The 27015-nt window shown below is 38.8% G+C and overlaps 1 protein-coding gene across 2 annotated transcripts in view; it reads left to right on the top strand.

Moving 5' to 3' along the window:
• GLI3 (GLI family zinc finger 3) overlaps positions 1-27015 on the top strand; it is a 308102-nt gene that overhangs the window by 190226 nt on the left and 90861 nt on the right. For both annotated transcript variants that reach the window (XM_011995110.1, XM_011995111.1), the window contains one exon: positions 1059-1164. In XM_011995110.1, the coding sequence (XP_011850500.1) occupies positions 1059-1164 (106 nt within the window). The remainder of the gene's footprint in view (positions 1-1058; positions 1165-27015) is intronic.

The following is a 27015-nucleotide window of genomic DNA, read 5'->3' as shown; positions in this document are numbered from 1 at the left end:
ATTTGAAGAATTTGCTGTCGTGTTTAGTCTCATAGCCATGGATGGAGTCAAACCTCCGGGTTTTGGACCCCTTCATTTTGCTTCTTGAAACTTGGGAAAACCTTGACTCATCAGTCATGCTTCTAATTATAAAATCTGTTAAAACTCTCTTCAGTTTTTACAGTGAATCACTATTTTTTTAAAATAAAAGTTTATTTTCAGAGACAATGGGTGTAAGTTACTAGGAATAAGTGGGGTGGGAGAGCTATTTTTAAGGAAGGGCACACACCCAGCAGCTCAGGAACCCAGAGCGTTGGACTGGGGAAAGGCGGAAGCAGGAGGGGACCTGGGTCCAAGATGAATGTTAGCACTACCTTGGGAGGAATTCCCTGAGTTTGGCTCTAGATGTCTCGCTGTTGAGTGTGAGTGGGTCAGCTTTATCTCTTCCAGGCAGGCTGCACAGTATTTCTCTGGACAGGACATAGATTTGCTGCCTTTGTGTGGGGACTATGGAGGCCTAGCCCAGGCCAAGAAGGAGGGGAATATGTACTTAATTTTAAAAAATGAAACATATGCATGTGTGTATATATCAGCCACAGATTCTAGAGAGCCTTTCCACTCTTAAAAGTATGGTGAACATGGGAAAAGTGAAACTAGTATTTGTATTACAATGTCTTTGTTTAAAACTTAACTTGACAATGTAGTTTTATTTTTCAAATAAGTGTGTTCTAATCTGTTCCCCTTGGCTTCGTGGCTCCCTTCAGCCCTTCTCCTCTGGTCAACCTATCTTTCAAGATAGGGAGCCTGTGTTGTTCCTCTCTTTCTTGCTTTCCTGTCTGGGTTTGAGCTGCAGTCAATCCCAGGCTCTACCTTCTCAGGTAGGTGCAGGCACTACTTACTCAGTCATACTGCTGCAGTACCTCACAGAACCTCTTAACTAACCTTAAAGAGTTCTTCTACAAATTCTTAGATTAAGTGTAAGTAGTGAAGATATAATAGTATAGCAGTGTTGCTTTGTGAATCGGAATGCTATTTGAAAGTGTTCATTTGATATAGATTGGGCTCCCTCTTTTTTTCAGACCCTCCTCATCTTTTCCCTGCCTTCCATCCTCCTGTACCAATTGATGCCAGACATCATGAGGGCCGTTACCATTATGATCCGTCTCCGATTCCTCCATTGCATATGTAAGTATTAACACTTTCCTTGTTAATGAAATGGAACGAGATACTGGCTTTTACCATCTCAGGACTTTTTGTTAATGGCACGACCACTGGGCTTTGAAGATGTGATAGAAGTGTAAGATTTACTTTTGAAATATAGCAAGCCTATCTGTTCGTGGATTCACTGAAGCAAATCCCTGCTGTTTCCTGAGGAATGCCTGTCACAGCAGGTAGTCGACAAGTATTTCCTATATATTTTGCTGACGTGTGTTCTGTGGGCTGTAAATACTAAATTAAAAAGTAAAAGCCTAATGGAAAGTTGCCACTCAGGATATGTATTTGGTCGACATTAGGTTTGAAGTTTTTTATGTTCAAATTTCTGTAACGTGAAAGTCCTGTTCTGGGGATCACAAGGAATTGTAATGAAATTTTTATGGTAAATTTTCATAGCCCCTATGTAAGTACACCAAAAGTCACTTGATTGATGGGAATGTCACCCAAACAAAATGGCAAATGTGATCGAGCACATGGTTTACAGAAAGATAAAAGGAAAGAATGCTAGTGATAACATACATTAGAAAAGGAAAAAGGAAATCTCTTGGAAATAAATACCATCTAACTTGGTTTGGAGGAAATAAAGGATGGTGGAGTTGCAAAGTAAAACAGTATTCTTTTGTAGTACTGTCCAGGAAACTGTCATGTACTATAATAATGGGAGCCACTCTCTGGGATGGGCTGTCCCTTGCTAACGGGCTTGATATATACATTTAGTCATATCTAATAATCACCCTTTATTTGGAGACAGTGAAGTTAGAAAAGCACAAATAATACTTTGAAGAATAATGCTGGTTATTCAGATGGTAGATTGCATCTCCATGGCTATTAGTTACAGCTGTGTAATTACATATTATGCCAAAGAAAAATGAAGTTGTTTTAAAACAAGTCCTCCTCTGTGAACAGAATTAATTGATATTAACAATCCTAACTACATGCCCAAGTACACATATAATATTTTACCAACAGTTTTTTGGATCCATCTCCCATTACTGAATTGTAATTTCAGAGCAGATTTGCCTGGAGGTAAGTAATAAATCTGTGTTGCAGACTTCTATAAGCATTAAAGGAGAAGTGGGTATTTATAGAGAGAGAATGCAGAAACTTGTGACTTATTCTTTGACTTTTCACTGGAACACAAGTAAGTATTTACAGGGTTCTGAAGCCTGCTAAAAATACCCTCTAATGAAACCAGGAGGCCAATTTAAAATTCCCTATACAAAGGGAAGGAAATTCCTAGTTCAGCCTGAAACATGACATGTAATTCACCCCGTTATACAGAGGTTTTATGGTACAGATGTGACCACATGGATCTCAGATGCGGATCTGCCCCATGGTTCAGCGCATGCAAGGACCAGATAGGCCTTGGAGACATGGATCGCTAATTCCTCCCAGACTGGAGCCTTTGTGATGTAGTTAATTTAGGTCAGATTTTCTATGGAATTTTGGAGTTCTTCATTCTTTCAGAAATGATGTTCTAGAGCAATTTTTAAAAACGAGTTTATATTACTCCTCTGCATTCATTATAGTTTGCCTTGTAAATAAATGCAAATATCAATAAAAATCCCAAGTCTCTGTTCTATGGCAGAATATAACAGTAAGCCCTCCTCTAGCCCCCACTGTGTGTTCTAGGGCCTGCTTACTGACCTGCATTGGCCCATGGTGATAACGTCACAAGACAAGATGGGTCACTTCTGGACCATCCTCATAGGCAGATTTGGGGGAGTCACATTTCAGGTGTACTGTTGAGCTGGGTTTTCTTTGGATTTTAGTTCTTCCTGCTTTTTTTAGCCAAGCTTTGGATACTTTAGTAGCATCTGACTAAGTCGTTCTCTAGCAGCCTAAATGTATAGTTATCAAAAAGATTGATAATATAAAGCCGGTAGATAATCCTGAGCCTCAAAAGAGAAGTCCTGGAAGATTCCAAGAGGGAATATCATTGCTGCGGGCGCAGAGAATGGTGAGCTTATGGGTTTGTGGCCTCCTGGGACTGCCTGGTTTTGGTGTGTCCTGGCAGGGCCCTGGGTGGATACTATGCTTATGAAGTGGGCCCCAGAAAGCTGGAGCATGTCACGCACCTGTGTATTTGTGACCGACATTCTCTCTGCATTGGTCTCATTGGCCTTCCCTCTCTGCATGGTGAACTCCTGCTTATACTCATCCTCAAGGCCCCTAATTTAAGGGCCGTCCCAGAGACTGTTTTTGTAGCACCTTGCGTGTAGCTTTATTGTGATGCTTTTCCTCTTGGTGATTTACTGTTAACAGTCACTGCTCCCTGCTAGTTTCGTAGGCAGTGCCCAGCACTTGGTCAGGCACTTTATAAAAGATACTCAGTGGACACTCACATTGGCCCAGTCTGAGAGATGGTGGAGGAGCAGTCAGAGAGCTCGAATTCCTGTTCTTGTGTTGCCACTCACTTGTGCTGTGGACTCTGGCCACTGACCTTTGCATGTGTTGGTTTCATTACATGGAGATAAAGCTGTCTGCTGTACCCAGCTCTTCAGATCACAGGGAGAGTTCAATGAAATAATGTTCATGTAAGCACTCTGAAAAGCACAGAGCTCTAAACAAATGCTGAAAGTGGGCATTCCAGGCAGTGGGGGGGCATGAAAAATACTGGGAGTTTCTATTCTGCCCTTGCTTAGTTGTGAGTCCCTGGGTTGCTCTTGCACCTTCTGAGGTAGACTCAGAAGTAGACTCCTGTGATCACCTTGAAAGTGGAGGCTAATCGAGGCAAATGTGGCTTGGTTATAGAAATCTTGAAAGCATGTATTTGCTGAGGGGTGAATCAGTTACCTAGGAAAGTAAAATCATTTCATCCAAAACTTGAATTCCAAACTGTTTGCTAAATAATTGTCTTATGGAAAATGAGATCAAGTGAAGTGTACTAAACTTTTGCAATAAATATTTTTAATTATAAGAAGACAAAATTTGGAGATATTCTCATTTTGTACACCCAATTGTTCTTCTGGTGCCAGCTTTAAGAACTAAATTATGAGTCTCCTAAAAACAAGTATTTCTGTTGATGGAAATGCCGACAGATCTCTGTTTAGAAGAAGAGCAGGCGCTTCTGTAATTATGCTATCATATCCTATCATTAAAGATTCTATTGAAAGAGGTTTATAAATTGCTCCTCTTTTTAGATAAACCACCCTATATTAAGGCATCAACGATATGGTGCAGAATTAAATTAAAATCTCATAAAATGAAATATGTTTCGTATTAGCTGTTTGACACTTAATTTGCCTCTGAATGAGTAGAGGAAATCACAAATTAACCTGCCTTTGTTTTTCCAACCATGGCTTATTAGGTGTTAGAACAACTGCAATTACAGACTAATAATAACCACTAAGCCTTATAAATATGTACGGAAATACGTCAGTCTGTGTTAAAGAACCCAGTTTGTTAAATGGAATACCTTCAGCTTGCCCTGCTTATTCTTACAGTGTTACCCACAGTTTATGGTTAGGCAGTGTAGAAGGAGTACAGAAACTTGAATGAATTCAAATACAGCACTAGAAATAATTTATACTTTATTGGCATTTTGTTTCTTAACTTAAAATTATGAATTTAGACTCAGAACTTCTAAGTAGGACCTGGAATATAAGTAGTATTATTCTCTGAGTTGTCACGTAAAGGTTGTTATAAAATGTACAATTCCTGCATTGTATTTGTTTAATTCAAGTAATTTGAAAATTAAGAAACACTGGATATGAGGAATCTTCCCGTTTCGGAAGCAAAGTTATTCTCCACTGAATTCACCAGGTCTTAGGCCCCATAAACAACTGGAATGTTGCTCTGTCTCTCCCTCTCTCTCAAATCCTTTGAGAGACTTATCAAGCTAGATTGCAAGAAGTATAATGTTTTAGAAAAAACATCAGAGTGAGTCTACTTTATTACTGAGATTATTTTGTGCACTAATGAAAAAACCTGAATCTGTACACACATAGTCGTATTTTATGTATATATTTTTACTTCTTGGTCTCCTCTGTATTTCCTGCCTTGCATTGTTGACATCAGGGCTTTTCTTTCCGTAACTGAGGAGACACTATTCCATTTTATGGGAACAAATGATGCCTGCTAGGCTAAAAATAAGTACTAATTTTTAAAATTTCACTTGGGAATGTAGGCAATTGGTATATTACAGCCTCCTACTCCAGAATACAATTGCATTGTCAAGTGACTACTTTCCACAGTAATAATTAAAGTATTTTCTCTCTTGCATTTTGAGGGTGTGTTTTTTGTTTTTTAGTGTTAGAACTCAATTAAGCATGCTTCCTTTTTAAAAGTAGGCACGGTGTATTTGTAGAAATCCAAATTATAAAGTAGCTTTAAATTCCAATTTGATTTCATTCATTTTGGATTTTTCTTGGGAAAAAGAAATTTAGCCCTTACGTACAACCTTTCTGAGCCAAGGTTTTCTAATTTATGGACCAGTATGAATTGAATTTCGAACTGTCTTTATGTTTCATACTGAGATCTGCAATTCATTTTCCAAAGCTGGGTCCTTGGTTACTAATCCATTGCAATAATTAAGCCCCACCGATCTTCTTGCCAGTCGAGCTGTGAGCTGCTCTTGCTTTGTGCCGTGGAGTACTGCACCCCAAGCCAGCTCACATAGAGGCTGTTGCATTTCACCATCCACTTTACTAATCCACTTTCGAAAACCAGCTTTTCTGTCTTAGGGAAAATGAGCACTCACGTTCTGTTCCGTACGTCAGCCTTTTTTTTTTTCTTTGTTGAGTCAATGTGGCTCTTTCCAAGGCTGCCTGACACTCTCTGGAATCGTTCCACCTAAGAAAGGAGAGCTGTTCTTCCCACTAAAAGTGGCCCACCTCCCTTCACCTTGGGGAAAGGACTCTGTACATGAAGATCATTAATATCAGCTGTGAAATAGAGTGCACTGGAAATAGGTAAGGCCTCGCCCCCGTAATTATGGCTGCCTGTTAGGGATGAGAGCAGGGAGATGAGAGGCAAGTTTGGCATATGAATAAATACATTTCTTTCCAGAGAGAAAAAGCTCTAAGAAAAGATATCATTATGGTAAAAGCTTAGAGAAGGAAATAGTAAGTAGATGACCAGGGCTACTACTGAGTTCCCCTCCCCCAAATTTAGCACATTGCTTGTCCTGGTATTATCTTTACTGAGAGCTCACATACTTATCCCAAAGGAGCCTCTTCAGTCTAGCTACTTACTTAAAACATGATATTGGGCCTGTGCAGGTAATAGTGATTTCATTTGTTGCATTCTCAGGGAAGTTTCCAGTAAAATATGGAGATTTAGCAAAATCTTATAATTATATTTGGGAGCATAACTAGTTTGGAATACTTTAATAGTGTAACTTAAAATTAACAAAGGAAAGTTCTTTTTCCCCCCAGTGTTTGTGCTTTACCATAACCATTATTCAGACTGGTAAAGTGTAATGACATATCAAATTGCAAACTCTAGCAAATCCTGTAGCAAACCCTAACACACTTCCCACCCTCCCCCGCAAAAGAAAAAGAAAACGTGAACTAAATTATAATTACATCTCTCAGGGTGAAGACTATCTGTGTGTTTCTTTGCGTTTGCTAGGCTGAGCCCATGCTCTACATATGGTAGCTCCTAAATAAATATTATTTTTAATGATGATAAAAATAATAGGTCACTGCTATTACCATCATTTTTCTTTTGTTTTTGTTTGAGTGTGTCACCTCATGCCAATAAGCTAGGATTCAAAAAACGAAAGCTTAGTGACTACTTTTAATAGAAGAGATTCTATTAATAGTAGCTATTGCCACGTCAGATGCTCTCCACTGTCAAACGAATTTCCTGATATTAAAGCAGTTACTGGTCCCCTTATATGACTGAGTACTATTTAATGTGTTGATGCTTTCCTGACCCTACACGTGGAAATAAAATGAATGAAATTAGCCATCTTAAATTAACAATTTAAGAAGACCATAGCAATATCAAAGATAAGGGCAAAAAAGAGATGAATAGACAATTCAGTTGAAAAAATATATAATCATGACCATAGCTGACATTTTTGAGTACTTACTATAGGCTAAGCACAATATTAAAGACTTTATGTAGTCATCTCCTATAATATTTATAACGACTCTGTGCTGAAGTTATTAGTCTCATTTTAAAGATATGGACACCTTGACACAGAGAAGTTACCCAGCTTACAAGTAGGTAGTGCCATTGTGTTAACCCATTCGTCAGACTCCACACCCCTTGCTCCGGACTTCCATGCCTTGCCAGAGAAAATGAAGACCACAGACTTGGCTGCTGTAGTTCTACTTCCTGGATGAGCACAACTATTTCTAACAGCACCTAATAGGAAGTTTTCAGTGTTACTGGCTGTCATCGTCTTCTGCAGATTCCGAAGGTAGAAATACAGCAGTGTGGGAAGAGCCATAAAAAGCCACGTTCAGGCCCTTTGACCTAATATGCCTGTCAAGTAACCCAAAAATGAGATGCTTATCAGTCTTTGGTACTGTAGAATGTATGACACTAAACAACAGAATGGTTTTACATATTCAGTCACAAGAGTGGTTTGGTAAATTGTGATTCATCAGCTGGGTGGAGTATTGACCAATACTTAATCACATTGGAGAAGACTCTTTTAGAACATGGGTAGATAATAATTAGTGATTATAGTGGTAAACCCAATAGAGGGGAAGCCATGTTAGATCACAATGTGTATCTGCCTGGAGCCTTCTTCCTTCAGATACCTATGACTTGCCTACTCCCTTCATACATTTCCCTGCTCAGTTTCTGCTTCTCAGAGAGGTCTTCTAGAAACAACCATTTAAAAGAGAGATTGGCAAACTATGGCCTCTGAGCCAAATACGGTTCATGGCCTGTTTTTGTCAATAAAGTTTTATTGGAACACAGTGACATTCCTTATTTAGTATTATCTGTGGCAGCTTTAGCAATACAAAGGCAGAGTTGAGTAACTGTGACAGAGAATATGACCTGGAATGCCTGAAAGATAGTTTGCCAACCCTTGGTCTAAAATAACACCCCCCTCCATCCTCACTCTGTACTTCTTTCTCTTATTTATTTTTCTCTTTTTTATGAGCAATGTCATGTGTCATGTTTTCTACTTTTATGCTTTTCTACTGCTGTTCTTCACATTTTTCACTGCATATCATGTCAAATCAAAAAATAAATGTCTTATTATTTGGTTATCATTTCTCTTGATTAATTGAAAAAGTTTAAGGCCTGCCTAATTTTCAAGAACTGTCTTAGGCCGCCTACATACATAGTTTCCTCATAGTTAGGAAAAGATGGTTGAGTTTCAATTCCTAAACTTTTAAAATTCTGATGAGCGGGCACATAAATCCAGATCCACCGATACACACTTTTACTTTGCGTTAAGAAACAACCACAAAACAGATAAATTGTACTCAAAGGGCATATACTCCTTTCTGTTTTGCAGTATTTCTAATGACTGAAATATTGAATTCGGTCCTCAGTTGCAGAGAAAGCAAGCCCTAATTATAGTGTATATTCAGAGAGTCTGAGCCTCAGCTTCTTGGATAAAATTCCTGTGTTCTTTGTGCTGCGCTCAGCAGCACGGTCCAGGAGCAGATATTGACTGAGGCATTCACGTTCACTGAACCGGAAGCCGCCGACTCTATAGAGGCTGCTGTCAAACCTGTTGCGGGGGCCTGGGAGGTACTGAGCTGTAACAGACTTTTTTCTTTGAGTACAATGCTTCCACTCATGTTAAGCCTGGCTTCAAAGAAAACAGAAATTTACTGTCGTCATTTTATTTTATTTTTTTAAATATGTGTTTGAGAAAATTGAACTTTAACAGAATTTGTCCCGATGGAAAGACACTTTGAGGTTAGTTTTATATGATGAATACTGCCCAAACTGAAGCTGCCTGCAGCCTTTCCTATGTGGCCGTCTCTCCCTCACTTAGGTAACAGAGCCCCACTTTTTTCACCTAAACAAAGACATGCCATTTCCTATAGCCACACTGCAAGCTGAGTTCATTTCAGACCTTTCCTCGGGGGAACAAAGGCCAGTGACACAGGGCTGCCTGTCACTCATTGTTATTGTGGCATCCCCATCCCTGCCCTAGGGAAAAATCATACATCAGAAAATAAATGTTAGCAGATATGTTTCCAGGAACCTGCTTGCTAACTTTCTGAATATGAAGTAACAGATTAGCGAGATTTTTGCATCTTCAGTGATCCAAGCAAACTAAGCACACTAAAAGGAAATAAGAGGAGAAAGGTGGATTTTGAAACTCATCCTCGGAGTTCTGAGAAAAAGTAGGGATGTTTTTGCAGATAGCTATACTGAAACAAATTTGAAAAATACAATCTTGGCCACTTTCAGTTTTGATGTGGACTTTGTAAAAGCAGACCAGAGCAGAAATGGGCATGATTTTGTTACACTTCAGTAAAAATTAACACGTTACATGACTTACTGGCCTGTGTTTACCTCCAGTGCTGACCTAGCTAATTTGGTGACGATGCCTCAATTTTTACAACTCTGTATTGAAAAACATCAAGTGCGATGCTAGAAATATACTCTGCCTCTTTTATGTGTGTCTACGCGCGTGTGCAGGAAGAAAATAATGCAGGGAGAATAGTCAGAGTGGCAGGAACTGCCTTAGAGCATGTGAGTGCATTTCCAATAAAGATCAAAGTGAGAGTCTGTGACCCAAAGCTATAGGTTTTCTAAAATCCCATCACCTAGTATTTTGGCATATGCAGCATCTCACATGTTTATAAGTGACAGATATTTAAAACTTTCTTACGCAATACAGGGAGGTGACAGATTCACTGAAAGCAAGTTCTCAGTTGGGACTCTTACAGGGAATAGAAGCCCAGCCCCAGACTGAAAATCTGAACTAATATCAAAATGAATTGTGTGAATTGTGTGTACAGTTGCCCTTGAAGGCATTCTCTTTTTTTAAGGCTTTTTTTTTTTTTAAGGTTCTCCCATATAGGGTCCCTCATTGCCTGGAAGCACCTGTAAATTGTTCCTAAGGAGCTCTGTACATACCATGGCCAAGTCTAGTATGGCCTAGGTAGCCAGCGCCCAGCCTAAGGGACTTAGGTTAACTGGGCACAGTAAATGATTCCCTCAGGCCTGACAAGGTTAATATGTCTTTCATAACCTGGGAACAAGTTACATATGAAACAGGAAAACCGCCAATATATTTCTAAATACATTCAAATAGTATCCAAATACTGCCAAGTTCACCATAAGTGAATAGTATCTCCATCATCTGATGGGGTGGAAGGAGAGGGAAGCTCTAGGAGTTAAATGAATTGCCTCATTTACAAAACAAATCACCAAATCATGTTGCTAGAATATGCTTTACATTTTTAAGACAGCATGGAAATAAACATTTCCAGTTTACTAACGTGCTTCTTGCCTCTGTTCAAAGTAATCCCTGGTTCCCCCACAGAGTAAAATCTCCGTATTCCTAGCACCCATTGTCATCAACATACACTGCGCACACCAGGGGAAGTTTTCGGGAACAAAGTTAGAATTCTAAGTCAGTAACATGAGCAATCAGACCCCTAAATTCGACTCTGATTTTTCATATGCTATTTGCCAGGGATATAACAGATAAATAGTAGAATTACGTTGGATTATGTTAATACTTTTATTACCTGCCAGGTTGTACTGATTTATTTAAAGTAAGTATTTTATTTTTTTTAATATATCTTCACTATGTTACTATATATGCGTATGTGCCCATACAGTGCTCACTTCTGTCTGTGTTCCTTGTAGTACTCTAAGCCTGTCCTTGGGATTAGTCAGCCAAAGACAGCATGGTCTTCCATCTTAAAGGAAGTAGTCAAGAGGGGGAAAAGAAGGTCAGCCTCAAGTATTTTAATCTTGTTTTAATGATCAAAGTCATTTCAGAGCTGCAGTGATACATGTAGTCATTGGATTGAGGGAAGAATAGTCCAAGTCAAAAGTCCACTGGAAACAGAAGAGTGAGGCTGGAGCTGTGAGCCAGAGGTGCAGCCTTCTTCAGAAAGCCATGCTAGACTCCATTCTCGCAATTGAATAGCTGCACGGTTGTGGATGTTGTATACTATATGTGAGAGAGAATTTTCCAAGTTTAAATCCTTGAGCACTTCTGGAGTCTCTCTTCATCCTCTGGAATGTGGGGAGCAGGCTGTGGGGATCTGACCCAGGAGGTGGGTACACTTCCAAAGGCCTTTTCGTGATCTGAAGTGCGATCCAGAGATGCACTGCACCATATTTAATTTGTGTTAACCTCCCCACCTTTCCCCATCTTTTAACTGAGACAAACAGGACTTTTTAGTTACTTAGGTTATTATTGGTGGTGGTTTCTGTGTTTGTTGGAGGAGGGAGTTGAGTTGGAAGTTGGGAGTTGTGGAAGTTGAATTGGAAGGAGTGAAAATTAGAGTCCACCCCCTTCCCCCGAGTGTATTGGAGAGAAACATCCTTCCTTGGTCTGTTTGCTTTGCAAGGGTGTCCTTTGATGAGGTCTTTGTCCTAGGCACCCACTGAAGTCTCAGTGTACTCAAGCTTTAGAAAAGCCTATTGGCCCTTCTTTGTTTTCTTTGTTGAACTGTTTATTTTGCTTTCTTCCCATGAGGTTCCCTAGCCTTGCTCTGACAACGCTTTTCTGCATGAATTACATTCCTCCGAGCCACAAGTCTCCTAATTCTTCCAGTCCATTTGATTCCGGCCTGTGTGATTAGTCCATGGCTTCGATCCGCTGTGGGTCTCTGCCAAACAGAGTGCTTGCTAAGTGCCCCTAACGTGGAGACCTAAAGACATTTTTTAACCTCATTAGTGAGGAGAGTAGTGCTTCATTCTAGTTTAATAACATGGCTACTCTTGAATCATTACTAGCCTTAAAATCGGTGAAGGAGGCTACTAAGTCATTTGGTTTTCTTTCAGTGTGAATAAGGCTATTGAAGGAGGGTAGTTCAGGTGTTACACTCAAGCCCGAGTTAGTAACATAAGTTATCCCGTGTAGGGTGAGAGGGGAGCCCACCAGCTCCATTTGAGTTAAATTTACATATCTAAAAAATTTCATCATAATTTGCATAAAATGGATTGCCACATGTATAGAAATAATGAATAACAAAAACAAAATTATTCGAGTATCTTATTATAACCGTTACATTTTCTTACACATATGTTATTTTTTGAAGCATGGTTTATGACTGGGACAGAAATGAACAGCTGGTAAACTTATGAACTATGTTTTCTAACTCTGTTAACAAAGAGTAAATATTTTATTCTTTAGTGCATTATGCCCTCAATGTAGATATTGGTAAAACATTGTGATATAGCTTGACAAAATTCAGCTGTCTTAAAAGCAAAATTCTTATAAAGGGTACGTTCAGTTTTTACTTGCTTTTTTGTACATGAGAATTTCTACTCTTAACAAGCAGGTGGGGTGCATTGTAGCTAACCAGGGTTCTGCATTTATTGATAGTGTACCTGGGAGTAGTTTTAATAATGATTTTAAAATATTAAATAATAATATTTAATTAATACTAAAATAATAATTTCAATAATAAATTATAAATATAATTTTTATAAAATAAAAATAATAAAAAGGAGGACAAAAAAGTTTGTCAGGAATGATTGAACACACAGTGATGAAAATGATACAGTATAAATATTTTTAACACAGACACTCTTCCTTAAAGAACTGGGGAAGTACCAAGCAGTGTGGTCAGGGCCTGGTTTCATTGGTATTCTCTTCTTTTCTTGCTGGGCCTGGCTTGAATGAGGCTCTTGGCGTCTGACCTCTGTGAGCCCCCAATATGGCTGTGCATCACTGGGGCACAGACTTTGTTGTGAGGTTCTCTGCCAGTGTTCCATTTAGTAAATAAACACTTCAGTGTGCAGGATCAAGATGCTTCTTCATAGAGGGAGGATTTATCAGGAAGTTGGGAGTTAAACCTCTTTTGGCCAGAAGAGGCACTTCCTGCTTGGAGTGGGCTCTGCAAACAGAACCCCCAGTGAGATGAAATGCAGCTTCCATAATACTTCCTGTGTAACACAACTAAACATCCCTCATGAGTATGACTGGATTATGGCTTTGTTGAATAGTTCCTTTGAGCATATCCCTTCCCCACCCAATACTATGTTGGTTACATTCACCCATGACAATGCTATTTGGTTGAGTTTCAAAGTGTAATTCCAGAGAACTCAAACATAGTGCTGTTGGCACATGGCTTCTGATGGTCCTCTTCCTAAAACTAGTTAATCATCTGTTTTAATAATAAATGTGGACCTCAGTGAGGTTCCATTCTCAACTTTACTTACCACGCCTTAACCAGATCCTCGAGCACTTTACCTCACCTCTGCAGACCTTGTTATCATGTACAAAATAAAGTAGTTGGATTAAATAATTTTTAAGATCCTTTCTAGTTCTTAACATCTCATGATTATGGAAAAATTTAAATTTATTCGTTGTTTTTTCCTAGTGCGTGGACACTTACAAGGGGGATTCCATGAAAATGTTGTGGCCCTAACACATGCATGCCCATATGCCATTTTTCCCCCCTAAGCCATAAAGTTTCTTGCCTGCTCTTTCCTTATGTGAAGCTCTGCTGAAAAAGTCTTGCCTGAATGCTGGTCATACCTCCCTCATTACTCTTTATACTCTCCAAGTGACACTTTGTATATACTGCAGCCACCAGTGTGACCTGTCATGGCACTATGATTTGAACGTCAATTTAAATAGGTTCCCTTTGGAAGTTAAGGTAGCTAGATAAACATACCATCCTTTTCTATTAAAAGCCTCAATAATGTTAAAAATATAAGTGTATTTAAGCATACATGCACATGTGTATCTGGTTTGGGGTAGTTTTTTTGTGTGTTTAAAAACATAGACTTTGAAGCATAGACTGGGTTTGAATTCAGCTCAGATGTTTACTGTCAGATTACTGAATCTGTCCAAGCCCGTTTCATCATTCAATGCCATTTTATATCAAGGATTCAGCAAAGGAGCATATATATATAGCACTTAACACGGTGTCTGTCACAGCATAGGTATTTGACAAATGGCAGAATTGCCTACTACATATCTATCACCATATTTAAATCATCTATTCTGAGTAGTGCATCCCTTTTTCCATTTTTTAACGTCTCTGAAGTTGGGATGTAGTTTACAATCTATAGTGTTTTACGATTGCTTATTGGTGAAGTGGCAGTCATGAGGAAGTTCCAGGTATCTTTTAATAAAGTGATTTTGCTTGTATTTCCCTTTTTTTGTACATGTACTGGAATGATATATGTTTAAAAAATCTATGTCCGAATAATTCTAAAAGAGCTCTTTTAATAAGTAAAGTAAAAACCAAAAGTGATAGGGAACCATTATCTTTTTTTAGTGGTATCTAAAACAATTTTGCAACTTTATATAGGTAATGTCTTAGAGTTGAGGATATATACTATGTTATATGTATTATATGTGTGTGTGTGTGTGTGTGTGTGTGTATTCGGTCAAAAAATTGATCCATTGTCAAGACTTTTTACGCTGAGAGCCCAGCCCCATTTTCCTGAATGTTACAATAATGGACCTAGTTGCAAGAATGCAAAGTTAAAAATGTGAAGAGAATGTTTTCAAAATGCTATTGCTGCCTAAACCTTGCAAAATGAAAAACGAGCACTTCTTCAGCTTGGAACAGTTTATAAAGGGGGAAAGCATGTGTTGTGTGATGGTTATGCTGGTGTATTTGTGCAGATGCATAGCACAGGCTCTGAGAGGGTAAGACTTCATGATTAATGGTGTTTATTCTTGACAGAAGCCTCCTTTATTTATCTGCAATACAGTTTAGTGATTTTATCAGGCACCTGAATGAAAAATATTCAGTCATACCAATATTGCAGTGTAAATTGAGTAGAGTCACTTTTTATTATATCTTTCTGCCTTATCATCTGCACAGTAATTTTCTAGCAGAGGTTTGATATGGAAAGGCTGGATTTAGCTGTACTTGACACAAAGCCTCTTCAATTTCCCCTAAAAGTTCAGGCTGCTCTTAGAAATGTGTGTGTGTGTGTGTGTGTGTGTGTGTGTGTGTGTCTGTGTGTGTGTATAATATATAAACCTTCTCTCTTATCCAAGCAATTTCAGGATTTGAAAGAATAAAGATAAAATGCACAAACCTGGATGGGAGAAATGTTGTTAATATAAAAACATCTAATAGCTGTGAACTAACTGGTAAAACCTCCTTTAGTGTTGAAGCTTGTGGCTCAGTACTGAACCTTTTGCATGACTACATGGTCCCACTTTCTTCTAATCAATCACCATCCAAATCCAATTAGCATAAAACCAGGCCCTGTCGTTTCTCCTGGGAGTAGTATCAAAGTTGAAGACCACAATGGCCCAGAGAGGACATCAGTTGCTGCAATGATTGTGATGCTATTCTCGAGAAAGGAAAAAGAAAAGAGTTCTCATTTGTAGGATGCTCAAGTGATGGGTCACTAAATTTTAAGCAAAAGTGTATTCGAGCAACAGACTTTATAACATGGTCAAAGCTAAGCAATGGCAGACAGGGAAAAATGGTTTGAATCACAGAAATCATTGGATTTAAGGAACAAAGGGGACTTTAAACCTTGTGAGTAGAATGGAGATCATCTACTCCAAAGCTTCTCATTTGACAGATGAAAACAGTGAGGCTCAAAAAGCTGTTTTTGATAAGGCCTTGGTCTTGTACACAGGTTTTCCAAGGGTAATATGAACAAGTAATTCTCGTACATCATTTAGACATTTCCAATCAGATGAATCTCTCCTCCTTTATGATACTGGAAGACTTGCTTTCTCTCTGAAGAAGGAACTGCAGGAGGAGACTTTGTAGCTCCTTATTAAGTGGCCAGACTCATTTTCAGTCCTCTATGATGCTGTTCTCTATGTCTTGGGTAAGGTTCCCGAAGGCCGTGATAACAAGACCCCTATCCACTTATGTAGAAGTTGATGCTGGTTTTCTGTTGAATAATATAGACAGATTGTTCCCCATCACTACATATACTTTATAGTACACTACATATACTCCTCCATATGTAAATTTTTTTGAAAAGTCAACACTCTCCAAGGGGATAAATTTCTGAAGTATTGAGAAGTGTGCTTAAGACATAAACTCTTAGTCACATGTAGTAGTCCTACAAGCTCTACTTCCAGTTACATCTAAAGAGCCTGCCACTTCAAAAGGTCTCACTTTTTTCACCTTTGTGTGACCAATGGCCCTAGCAAACCTTGAAGATTTTACTTTGGAGAAGAGTTATTGAATCATTAGTGATAGTTCCTTGTTGGACATCTCTATATAATTTAAAATAAGGATGACTAAAAGAACGAGGGGAAGTAGGAGTGAGATGTCAAGGTTCAAGGGATAACTCAAAAAGCAGTCTAGTTAGTAGTTAACAGTAATAATAATTATGATGAGAATGATGATGATACTAAAATAGAAAAAGTCCTTATACTAGCTAGAAGATGAGACTGCTGTCGATAAAAGATTTATTCTGATTCTTGAGGTAGCCTTGCTCTCTTCTTGGCTCAGGATTCTAGGTGCTTCCCATCTTTGGTATAAATATCCTCTGTAACACCTGCCACCAGACCCAAGATTAAGCAAGGATTAAATAGTTGGAACCCAACTTCATGTTTTCAATTAACTATATCCAGCTAGTACCTGAAGTCCGCTGAGGGGAAAGTTCTTGCTTGAATAACAGATTCTGCCTTAGTACTGCTGAGACTTTTAAAGTAGCTATTTACCTTGAATTGTTGAAATTTCCATGTAAATGATGCAAGCATGAGCTGGTTTGTTTATAAACAAACAGATCGAATTGAGTCTCTTGTATGTATGTTAGGGTCATTTTTCCTTACACTTGATGTGTATTATGGCTCAGACTCGAAAGTTTCTGCTGAAGGAAATCATGATGGATAAGTTTCTGCATTGTTGGAAAATGTAACACCTGTACAAACAAATGTCACTTATCCCAGGAGTTTTCCAGGCACAGTTAGTTCATCACAGAGAGACTCAGTTGTTTGAGGAGCCATTCTTTCTACGCTATTGTGTGTCAGTATTTTTCTATTTTGCCTTGTATTTTCTTTTGGAAAGGGTATTATTTTGCCTTTTTGAGTACTGTTTTTGAGATGGAATTGGTAATTCATCAAACTGCAGAAAATAGGATCAGTAGAATTAGTGGAAAATAGAGAGGAAAGTTACACAAATCAAACTTAAAAATTTTTGTTTTCTCTATCTCTAAAGACAAAAGTTTTTGGTTTGTTTTTGGTTTGTTTGTTTTGTTGTTGTTTTTTTTTCTCATGGCAGTGAAGTTGCTGAACTAAAACTACCGATTTATTATGGTCTTAAATTTACTTTGGAGAAAAAAAATCCCATCATCTTAACTAAGGTCAAATCAGATCGCTTAATCTATTTGTTAGGAGAAAAGATGAGATGGGTGTGCGTAAGTAATGCTGAAGTGACGTCATAGCTGAACTCACCTGGCCATAAACAACGCACTCCCTATCAGGTCCTTGAGGGAAATCAGTACTCAAGAAGGCAAGGGAAGCCAGGTGACTTTGGCCTTAACCAACCCAGAGCTCTAGGAATGGCAGCAGCAGCAGGAATGAAGGTGTTGGTTGTAGGGGCCAACATTTACCTAGAATTTACTATGTGACAGTCACCAGTCTACATGCTTTCTGTATACTTTCCTGTTAAAAAGGAAATGATATAGTGCTGCTGCTTCTTTGTCTGGGCTTAAGTAGCTGGAGAGCAAAGTAGGCTTTTAAAGATCTAGTTCACCCAACAGTCAAACCTAAGCCCGAGACCTTGCAACTGGTGTATGGAACGGCTGACTGAATGCACACTTCCAGGTACAGGGAGCAGGAGAGTGAGATGGAAAGAGAGACTCCTTTGATCCTCTGGGCCTGGCTGGATTGGCCTCTGCCATGGCCTGCTGCACTGGAGGAAAAAGGACTACCCAAGGGAAAAAAGGTAGCTGCTCAGAGGTAACCACTTGTTATCTCAGGGGAAGAGGAAAGGAAAGGGCAGCATCTGTGTGCTTTCTTTAATGCAGACCACTTAGGAAACTGTCTAGAAAACAGAGCCCCAACAGATGTCACAGAATCCAACCAATGAGAGCAGCTCTCCATCCCCCGTTCAACATGGCACCTAGAGGACAGGAAAAGAATTGCAACTGGACATCTGACAGCGACAGCTGTTTCCTCATCAAGGTGGTATTTCTGTGGACATTGTAAAGATGAACATAGCATATTCGTTATTCTAATAATGAGTTATGTTTATTTTTATTATATTAATTTGTAATTTGTAATTAATTATAAATAGAATATTATATTCATTTATATTTATTACATTTTATATTTATATAATACATACATTATATATTAAAACATTTTATATAATAGTTACTGGTTTTATCCTTCTTACCAACTCTAGTAATCAGGAGAAGATAAGAAAATTTCTTTCTCATTTATTAGACATTGCAGAAACAAGGATACTTTTGTGTGAACTATTTGGACTCCATTTGGAGGACAAAAAATTCCGCTAAAATAATAATTTAATATATAATGTGTATTCATGGAATTAAAATATTTAAAACATATGTTATTTAAAAACAAGTTGTCATCTGCCATTTGGTTCAGGTACACTCTTTTCTCTATTTTTTTCTCTTCTGTTCTTAATTCTAAAATGTGAGACATATACATTGAGCTCTCTTTAAACAAAGGTTAGTGGGATAGAACACAGTCACATGCTATGAGATGTGGTCATATAGCTCTCAGGTACTTATTTGAACCAGCAGTATGTTCATTAAGATCTCTTTTTAATAACAGTGCATTGCACGTTATAGTGGCTGGAATGGACTTTCTTTTTAATTATTTGACCTTGAAATTTTTATTTATTAATGTAGAGTTATATTTACAGTACAGAGGAGAGACAAGTTTGGCACATTGTTCTTTGCAGTCTTTCCTGGAAGGAATGGAATCAATTTTAGCTATAAACAATTGCATTGCTCTTGTACAGTGAAACTTGTATAACATTGTTTTGGTTGTTGGAAGGACACGACTAACGTGTATTTGTTTGGCCTCTCTCTTCACAAGAAGCTCCTTTGATTGGCTTAGCAGTAGCCCCTGCCCTCTCCAAAGTTAATACACAGATGTTCACTTTCTATAGCTTACCTTGAATTTAGACTAATGTGTCAACTAGATTATTTTTGTTTTATAGCAGTAAATATGTTATTACTTATGATACCTTTTAAAGCATCAATATTTGATAAGTTTTGAAAAATAAAAATGTATATGAATTTGATTTTCTGAATTTAATTGAAATGGTTGAAAACCGTGGGAAATCTTGATATATTTGGCATGTATCCTTTTAAAAAATTATTGATGAATAATACAGAGAAAGGTACACAAAATGTACACATGTAGCTCAGTAAATGATGGTGTATGATCATGGAGTGAAAACTGCTGACTTAACAGGTCTAGAAATAGAACATCCTCAACCTCAGAAGCCTCTCTTCTGTACTCTCCACCCACCTGAAGGTCAACATTATCCTGACTCTCCTAACACTGAAGTTGACTTTTACCTGTTAGAGAACTTTGTATAAATGGGATCGTACATTGTATTCTTTTGTGCCAGGTTTCTTCTTTTTTTAGTTAATTTTTATTTTTTTCTGATGAACTTCCCATTTCATTTATTACGTATTTTTTATTTCAATAGCTTTTATTTGTAAAGCTTTTTTGTTGCATATTTTTTATTTCAATAGCTTTTGGGGTACAAGTGGTTTTTAGTTACATGGATGAATTGTATAGTGGTGAAGTCTAAGATTTTAGTACGCTTGTGACACGAGCAGTGTACATTGTACCCAATATGTAGTTTTTTAAAATCCTTTATTCCCCACCTGCTGCTCCCCACACCCTGCTGCCTTTGAGTCTCTAAAGTTCATTATACCATTCTGTATGCCTTTGCATACCCATAGCTCAGCTCCCAGTTTTAAGTGAGAATATATGGTATTTGGTTTTCCATTCCTGAGTTACTTCACCTAGAATAATGGCCTTTAGCGCCATCCAAGTTGTTTCAAAAGAAATTATATCACTCTTTCTTATGAGTGCCGGGCTTCTTCTATCCATCATTATGTTTGTGAGATTTTTTATGTTGTAGTTTGTTCATTTTCATAGCCATTTACTGTTACATTGTATGAATTATTTGTCCATTCTACTGTTGATAGATATGAGGTTGTTTCCAATTTTTAAGCAGATAAATAATGCTATGACTCTTCGAGTACATATGGCACATATGCACACATGATTGTCTCATATATTCCAAGGAAAAGTATTGCTGGATTATATGGTAAGAATTCGTGCAAGTACCTGATGCCTGACTGTTTTTCAAAGAGGTAGTTCTAGCTTGTGCTCACATTGAGAGTTCCTGTTGGCCTAAATCCTCATCAACATTTGTCACTGTCAGACTTCTTAATTTTAGCCACTCTAGTGGATGTTGAATGATAACTCATTTTGGTTTTAATTTATACTGCACTATAAATGATGTTTATGGAGAGTTACTTAAAAGATAATAGAAAAACCTTCTCATATTAAGAAATAAAGTGGAATTCAAAATACATGATTTTTGTTTTGAATATATAAGAAGTGCATAATGCCTGAGAAAATGCTGGAAGTAATTATGTTAAAATGTTGACATTGGTTAGATTTGGATAGCTTGGACAAAGTGAATGGCTATTTATTTTTTTAAATAATCGCTTGACTTTTTCATTCATGGAATATGAAGTCCTTTTATACTCAGACATGAATAGAAAAAAAAAAAAAAAAGAAAAAGAAACTTTTTTCTTTGTACTTTTTTGAGATGGAGTTTCACTTTTGTTGCCCTAGCTGGAGTGCAATGGCGTGATCTCGGCTCACCGCAACCTCCGCCTCCCGGGTTCAAGTGATTCTCCGGCCTCAGCCTCGAGAGTAGCTGGGATTACAGGCATGCGACACCACGCCCAGCTAATTTTTTTTGTGTGTGCTTTTAGTAGAGATGGGGTTTCTCCATGTTGGTCAGGCTGGTCTTAAACTCTCGACCTCAGGTGATCCGCCAGCCTCAGCCTCCCAAAGTGCTGGGATTACAGGTGTGAGCCACTGTGCCTGGCCAAGAAACTTATTTACAAAAATTTCATGAAGTAATGTTTCATCATTAAAACAAATACTTCTTTTCCCTTCTCTGTCTTTAAAACATTCAGCCTTTGCCCTTAAATTCTCCGTGTAAGAAAATATTCATCACCTTAGCATTAATGTGTACATTAAGCAATATTCTAGCCCTCACCTTTATGGCCACTTTCATTCAAATCTTTTTGTGATGGTTCATTGTCCATATTTTTCATGACCCAGATGCTTTTGGGAGCATTCTGTGAATTCTTTTTAGCTGTGCCACTCATTAGGTCACATCCACTCATACACACTTCTTTTGAGTGTAGCCTTTTGCCTTATTTGACTGTAGGCTCTTTCAGAGAAGGGACCAGGCAATCATGTATCATGTTCCTTGAAATCTCTCCCAAGTGCAGAAATCACAGTGGATTCTTAGGAAATGGATTTTCAATAAAGTGTTGTATTAGTCTATTTTCACACTGCTAATAAAGACATGCTTGAGACTGGGCAATTTACAAAAGAAAGAAATTTAATGGACTTACAGTTCCACATGGCTGGGGAGGCCTCACAATCATGGGGGAAGATGAAAGGCACATCTCACATGGTGACAGACAAGAGAAGAGAGCCTGCGCAGGAAAAATTCCCCTCTATAAAACCATCAGATCTCCTGAGACTCATTCAACATCAGGAGAACAGACCTGCCTCCATGATTCAACCACCTCCCACAGGTTCCCCCCAACAACACATGGGAATTCCAGATGAGATTTGGGTAGAGACACAGCCAAACGATATCAAATGTATAGCCAATGAAGAGATCATTGAAATGTTCATCTGTGTGGTTATACATGTAGTTTTTAATAATTAAAATCCAAATGATAAATTTGTAAAAAGCATATGCCAATTAAAAATTCATGGAAAAGTATTTCATAGCTACAAAGATGATGAAAATAGGATTGGAAATGGAACCATTTTATCAGCTAGGGGCCTGGGGGCTAGTGGAGTGGATTTGTACAGAGGTGTGGGTAGGGTTAAGGAGACGAACAAGTAATAGTAAAGCCCCTAATACAGTCGAAGTTAGAATGAAGAAGTGATTCAACGAGAGCTGGTGCAGCAGAGGAGGGCTCACCCAGCAGGAGCAGTGGCCTTGGGGCAGCAATGCCATACCACAGAGCCACGGCTAGTGGAGAGGGAGGAGGGAACTTGGTTTCCCCTCCTGCCCACTCCTGCCATGCTTCCCTTAAGTGGAAACTGGAGGGAAGGTGAACCAACTGATTCAGACCTTAAAGACCAGACTCCCTACACAGGCCGTGGCCTTGGGGAGGAGGAAGAGCAAATGAAAGTAACCACCATAACCATCCGCACCTCTCAGGGTCACATGGTGTTTCTAGGGCAGAGGTGATCTGAAAGCTTACCTTGCATAGAGGAAAAAAAGTATAGGATTGTGCAAATGTATGACAGTGTCTACTGTTTTACTCATGAACGTTTTAGATATTTGTTTTCTTTAGTGTATGGAAAGGAAACATATATATATGTACACACACACACACACAAAGGAAACATACACACACACACACACACACATATTTGAGGCAAGGTCTCACTGTCTTGCCCAGGCTGGAGTGCAGTGGTGCAATCATGGCCCACTGCAGCCTCGACCTCCCAGGCTCAAGTGATGCTCCTGCCTCAGCCTCCTGAGTAGCTGGGACTGGGACTATAGGTGGGTGCTGCCATACCAGTCTAATGTTTTTATTTTTGTTTTTTCTAGAGATAGAGTCTCCCCATGTTGCTCAGATTGATCTTGAACTCCTAGGCTTGAGTGATCCTTCTGCTTCAGCCTCCCGAAGTGCTGGTATTACAGGCAGGAGCCACTGCACTGGGGCAAAAGCAAATTATTTCTTACAAATTTTGATTTATTAAAATGGTGTTTATTGAATAAGTAATTAATTGGTTAAAAATGCATTAAAAGGGATAACTACCCTCTGTTCTCTATTAGACCACTGCTTGAATGTGAAGAACGATGTCTACTTATTATGTTTAAAAAAAAACAAAAAATAAGCTTATATAAAAAACCAACATATTCCAGTCTTCCAGTAGTTGGAGCGGTCATGCAGAGATGCAGGAGATATGTGTACCTTTCCAGTATCTCAAGCAATGTGCGAGCAAATTGTAATAATCTGGCATATAAACCTTGTTTAATGCTCTCATAATGGATAATGCAAGTGATTAAATACTGCGATTTTAATCTTGGCATTTTAGTAACCCAATAAGATAGATGAAAAGGCAGTCATGAATTAGATTATATAATAATATTTCATTCTAACTCAGAAGTCCAGTTATTCTCTGCAACATGTTTTAAGTTTGTCATGGTATACTGTTAAAAAATGCTCTGATAAGAATCTTCTACTCTTTTCATTGTAATCTATTTTCACGACCATATAAAAAAATATTCTGAAGTTATCTACACAAACAGAAATAACTTTATATTGTTTTATTGTCTTTGGGTAGAAGATCAAAGTAATTCCTACCTTCTTTCAGAAAGTATATTTCATGTACGATTGCCCAATTTCCACTGGGCAATATGGAAACAAAATGCCAGCGACTCATTAGGTTTCCACTGTCTTGGAGGACAAATGGGTAGAAAGAGCATAAGGGGTCTTATTCTTGAATGGACACAGAGGCCTTGCATACAGGAGCCAAGACACAGGGATAACGGAGCGAGGCATATCTTCCCAGCTGTGCCCTGCAGCCCCAACAGCCATCTACAGTTTGGGAATCTGTGGTGCCCAGACGGCAGTTTGTCAGACTTAGGTTGGAGGGTTGCAGGCATATTTCTATATTCTGTTGCTGCAACATAAATAGCATGGAATGTCTGTTCTTGGACCAGTTCTGAATTTCAGTGTTTTTCTCAGAATGTTTGTTTGTTGTTTTGGTTCTTCCCTCCATGGTTTGTATCTTCCTCCAATGACTGAGCCACAGACAGTCCCAGGACAGAGAGAAGGAGACAGCCACAAAGACCGAAAGCGGTGATCTGCAGTTCATTTCTGTGTGTATCTACTAAAAATATACATCAAGGAGACACCTATAATTTTTTCCTGGCACTACTTATAATCTTCAAATGAAGATTTTTAACAAGCTTGACAAATATTTACCAGGCCAAGGTGATGATAGTTTGTAGGAAAAGATGTCATTTCTATGGGAAATTTTGCGGCCGCCTTCTCCATACCTCCCCTGTCCTCTTCCTTCAGTGGAATTCAGCCCTCCTCTGGTCATAATCCTGAGTGCCCCTCACACAGCAGTGAACACACGTCTGCCTGATAAATTTAAGGAGCTTAACCTTCTCTCCCAGATTTGCTTTCCAGTTAAAAACACAATAATTGGGCCAGGCTCACGCCAGTAATCCCAGCACTTTGGGAGGCCGAGGCTGGCGGATCATCTGAGATCAGGAGTTCAAGACCGGCCTAACCAACATGATGAAACCTTGTCTCTACTAAAAAGACAAAAATTTAGCCAGGCATAGTGGCGCATGCCTGTAATCCCAGCTGCTCAGGATGCTGAGACAGGAGAATTGCTTGAACTCTGGAGGGCGGAGGTTGCAGTGAACCAAGATTGCGCTGTTGCACTCCAGCCTGGGCAACAAGAGCGAAACTCTGTCTCAAAAACAAAAAACAAAACTGCAATAACTGACAAATGATCTAGCTGCAAAGAATTTGAAGGTGGCTCTGTTAGGTAAGATTAAAAGCACCTTTATTTAAAGACTATTTACATATGTCAGGAGGCTGTTTGGCTATTGTAGTTCAAGTTTGGGTGCTCAGCTTTGTTTGCTTAGAAACTCATTTTTGTCACACTGTAGCATTAGATAAATATGCTAACCCAGCTCATGAAAGCCTAATATGGAAACAATTAATAAATGACCAAACTTCAGTGAGAAACTGAATCCCAGCCACTGCTCTGCTAGGGAACTGCCCCGCTAGGGAACAAATCACCATTTGGACTTTTTTTTTTTCCCTGAGTTTAGAATCAGAAGAAAAGAAGTGTTGTTGGCAGGTTCTGCAAGAACATCAAGAACCACAGCGCTTAGGCACTCTGTTCCTACCTTTACACACAGGATTCCAGCCCTCATGGCAGCCCCTGGAGGGAGCTGTGATTGTTCCAATTTTGTGTATAAGGAAACTGATGCTTGAGTGAGGGAATAAGTGAAGAAACCTTCCGATCCCATTTCTTCAGAGCCCTTGCATTTAATTACTCAGTCCATTTTCTTAACCACCTCATGTGACTTCATGATTTTACTAAGGGAGGTCCTGGAAAATCCTAGGAGTGCCTCCAAGGTGCTGTCAGGGAGACGAGCAAAGCCGAATGGTGTGATCAGATTTGCTATGGAAAGGGGATTCTTCTGCACAAAAAAACCCGCACACAGATGTTTATAGCAGCTTTATTCATGGTTGCCAAAACTTCAAAGCAACCAAGTTTTCCTTCAGTAAGTGAATGACTAAATAAGCTATTCCATACAATGGAATATTATTCAGTGCTAAAGGAAATGAACTTTGAAAAGATATGGAGGAAACTTAAATGCATATTACGAAGTAAAAGAGGCTAGTCTGGAAAGTCTACATACTGTATGACATTCTGGAAAAGGCAAAACTATGGCGAGGGCAAGAAGATCAGTGGTTTCCTGGGGTTGGGAGCTGGGAAAAGGAAGAAGGGAAGAATTGGTGAAAGAGGATTTTTAAGGCAGTAAGACTGCTCTGTATGATACTGTAATGGTAGATACTTTTGCCCAAACCCATAGAAAGGATAACACTGAGAGTGAACCCTAAACTGTGGACTTTGGGTGATGATGATGTGTCAGTGTAGGCTCATCACAAATGCACCACTCTGGTAGGAGATGTTGATAATGTCAGGAGGCTATTTATATGTAGAGGCAGGGGGTATATGGGAAATCTCTGTACTACAGCTCAATTTTGCTATGAATTTAAATTGCTCTAAACAATGTCTGTTAACAAAAAGAATGTCTTAATATTTCAGTATTTGAAATCACATAGTATGTTGCATTTGCTACCCCTAAATGCATGTATATATGTTTATATGTGTGCATATATCTGTGTACATATACACATATGTACATAAATATGTTTCTGTTTATGTATATTACGGGTGGAATATGTTAGCACAATATGTGATGTATATGTCACATGTAGTTTACATATGGATGTATGTGTATATTTATATATATGTGTGTGTGTCTGTTTTGAGCATTCAGTATATACTAGGCTCAGTACCTGAGACTTTACTCATGTCAACCACCCAACACTCCCACGAGGTTATCTTCCCCATTGGACCTTTAAGGAAGAGGAGAAGGTGAGTATCAAGGCTGAGGTCCACTCACATTGAGTCCCACTGCTTGGATGCATCTGTATCTAGAATTCCTGATAACCCCCTTATGACTGTCTGATGCACCTGTATCTTTATCTTCAAATCCTGGAGGAACCCTCCTTTCCACTGTTGCTTCTTAGCGGTGTGTAAAAGGACTGTAGAGCCCAGTGCTCCTGCCAGAGAAGATATGACCAGGTCTTGGGCCCTGGTGGGATTGCTTTACTTGTGGGAAGCTGGTTTAGTAGGTACCTTTAGTGTTCTGGTGGGAAAAGCTTGAATCCAAGTGAAGCAGTGACAGGGACATCAGACTTGATAGACTTTTGTGAGGAGAAAAC

Source organism: Mandrillus leucophaeus, unplaced genomic scaffold (genome assembly GCF_000951045.1).
Source record: "Mandrillus leucophaeus isolate KB7577 unplaced genomic scaffold, Mleu.le_1.0 Scaffold472, whole genome shotgun sequence".
In the NCBI taxonomy this organism is placed as follows: domain Eukaryota; kingdom Metazoa; phylum Chordata; class Mammalia; order Primates; family Cercopithecidae; genus Mandrillus; species Mandrillus leucophaeus.
Note: the sequence above shows the minus strand (reverse complement) of the source record. Positions and strands in the feature narration are given on the sequence as shown.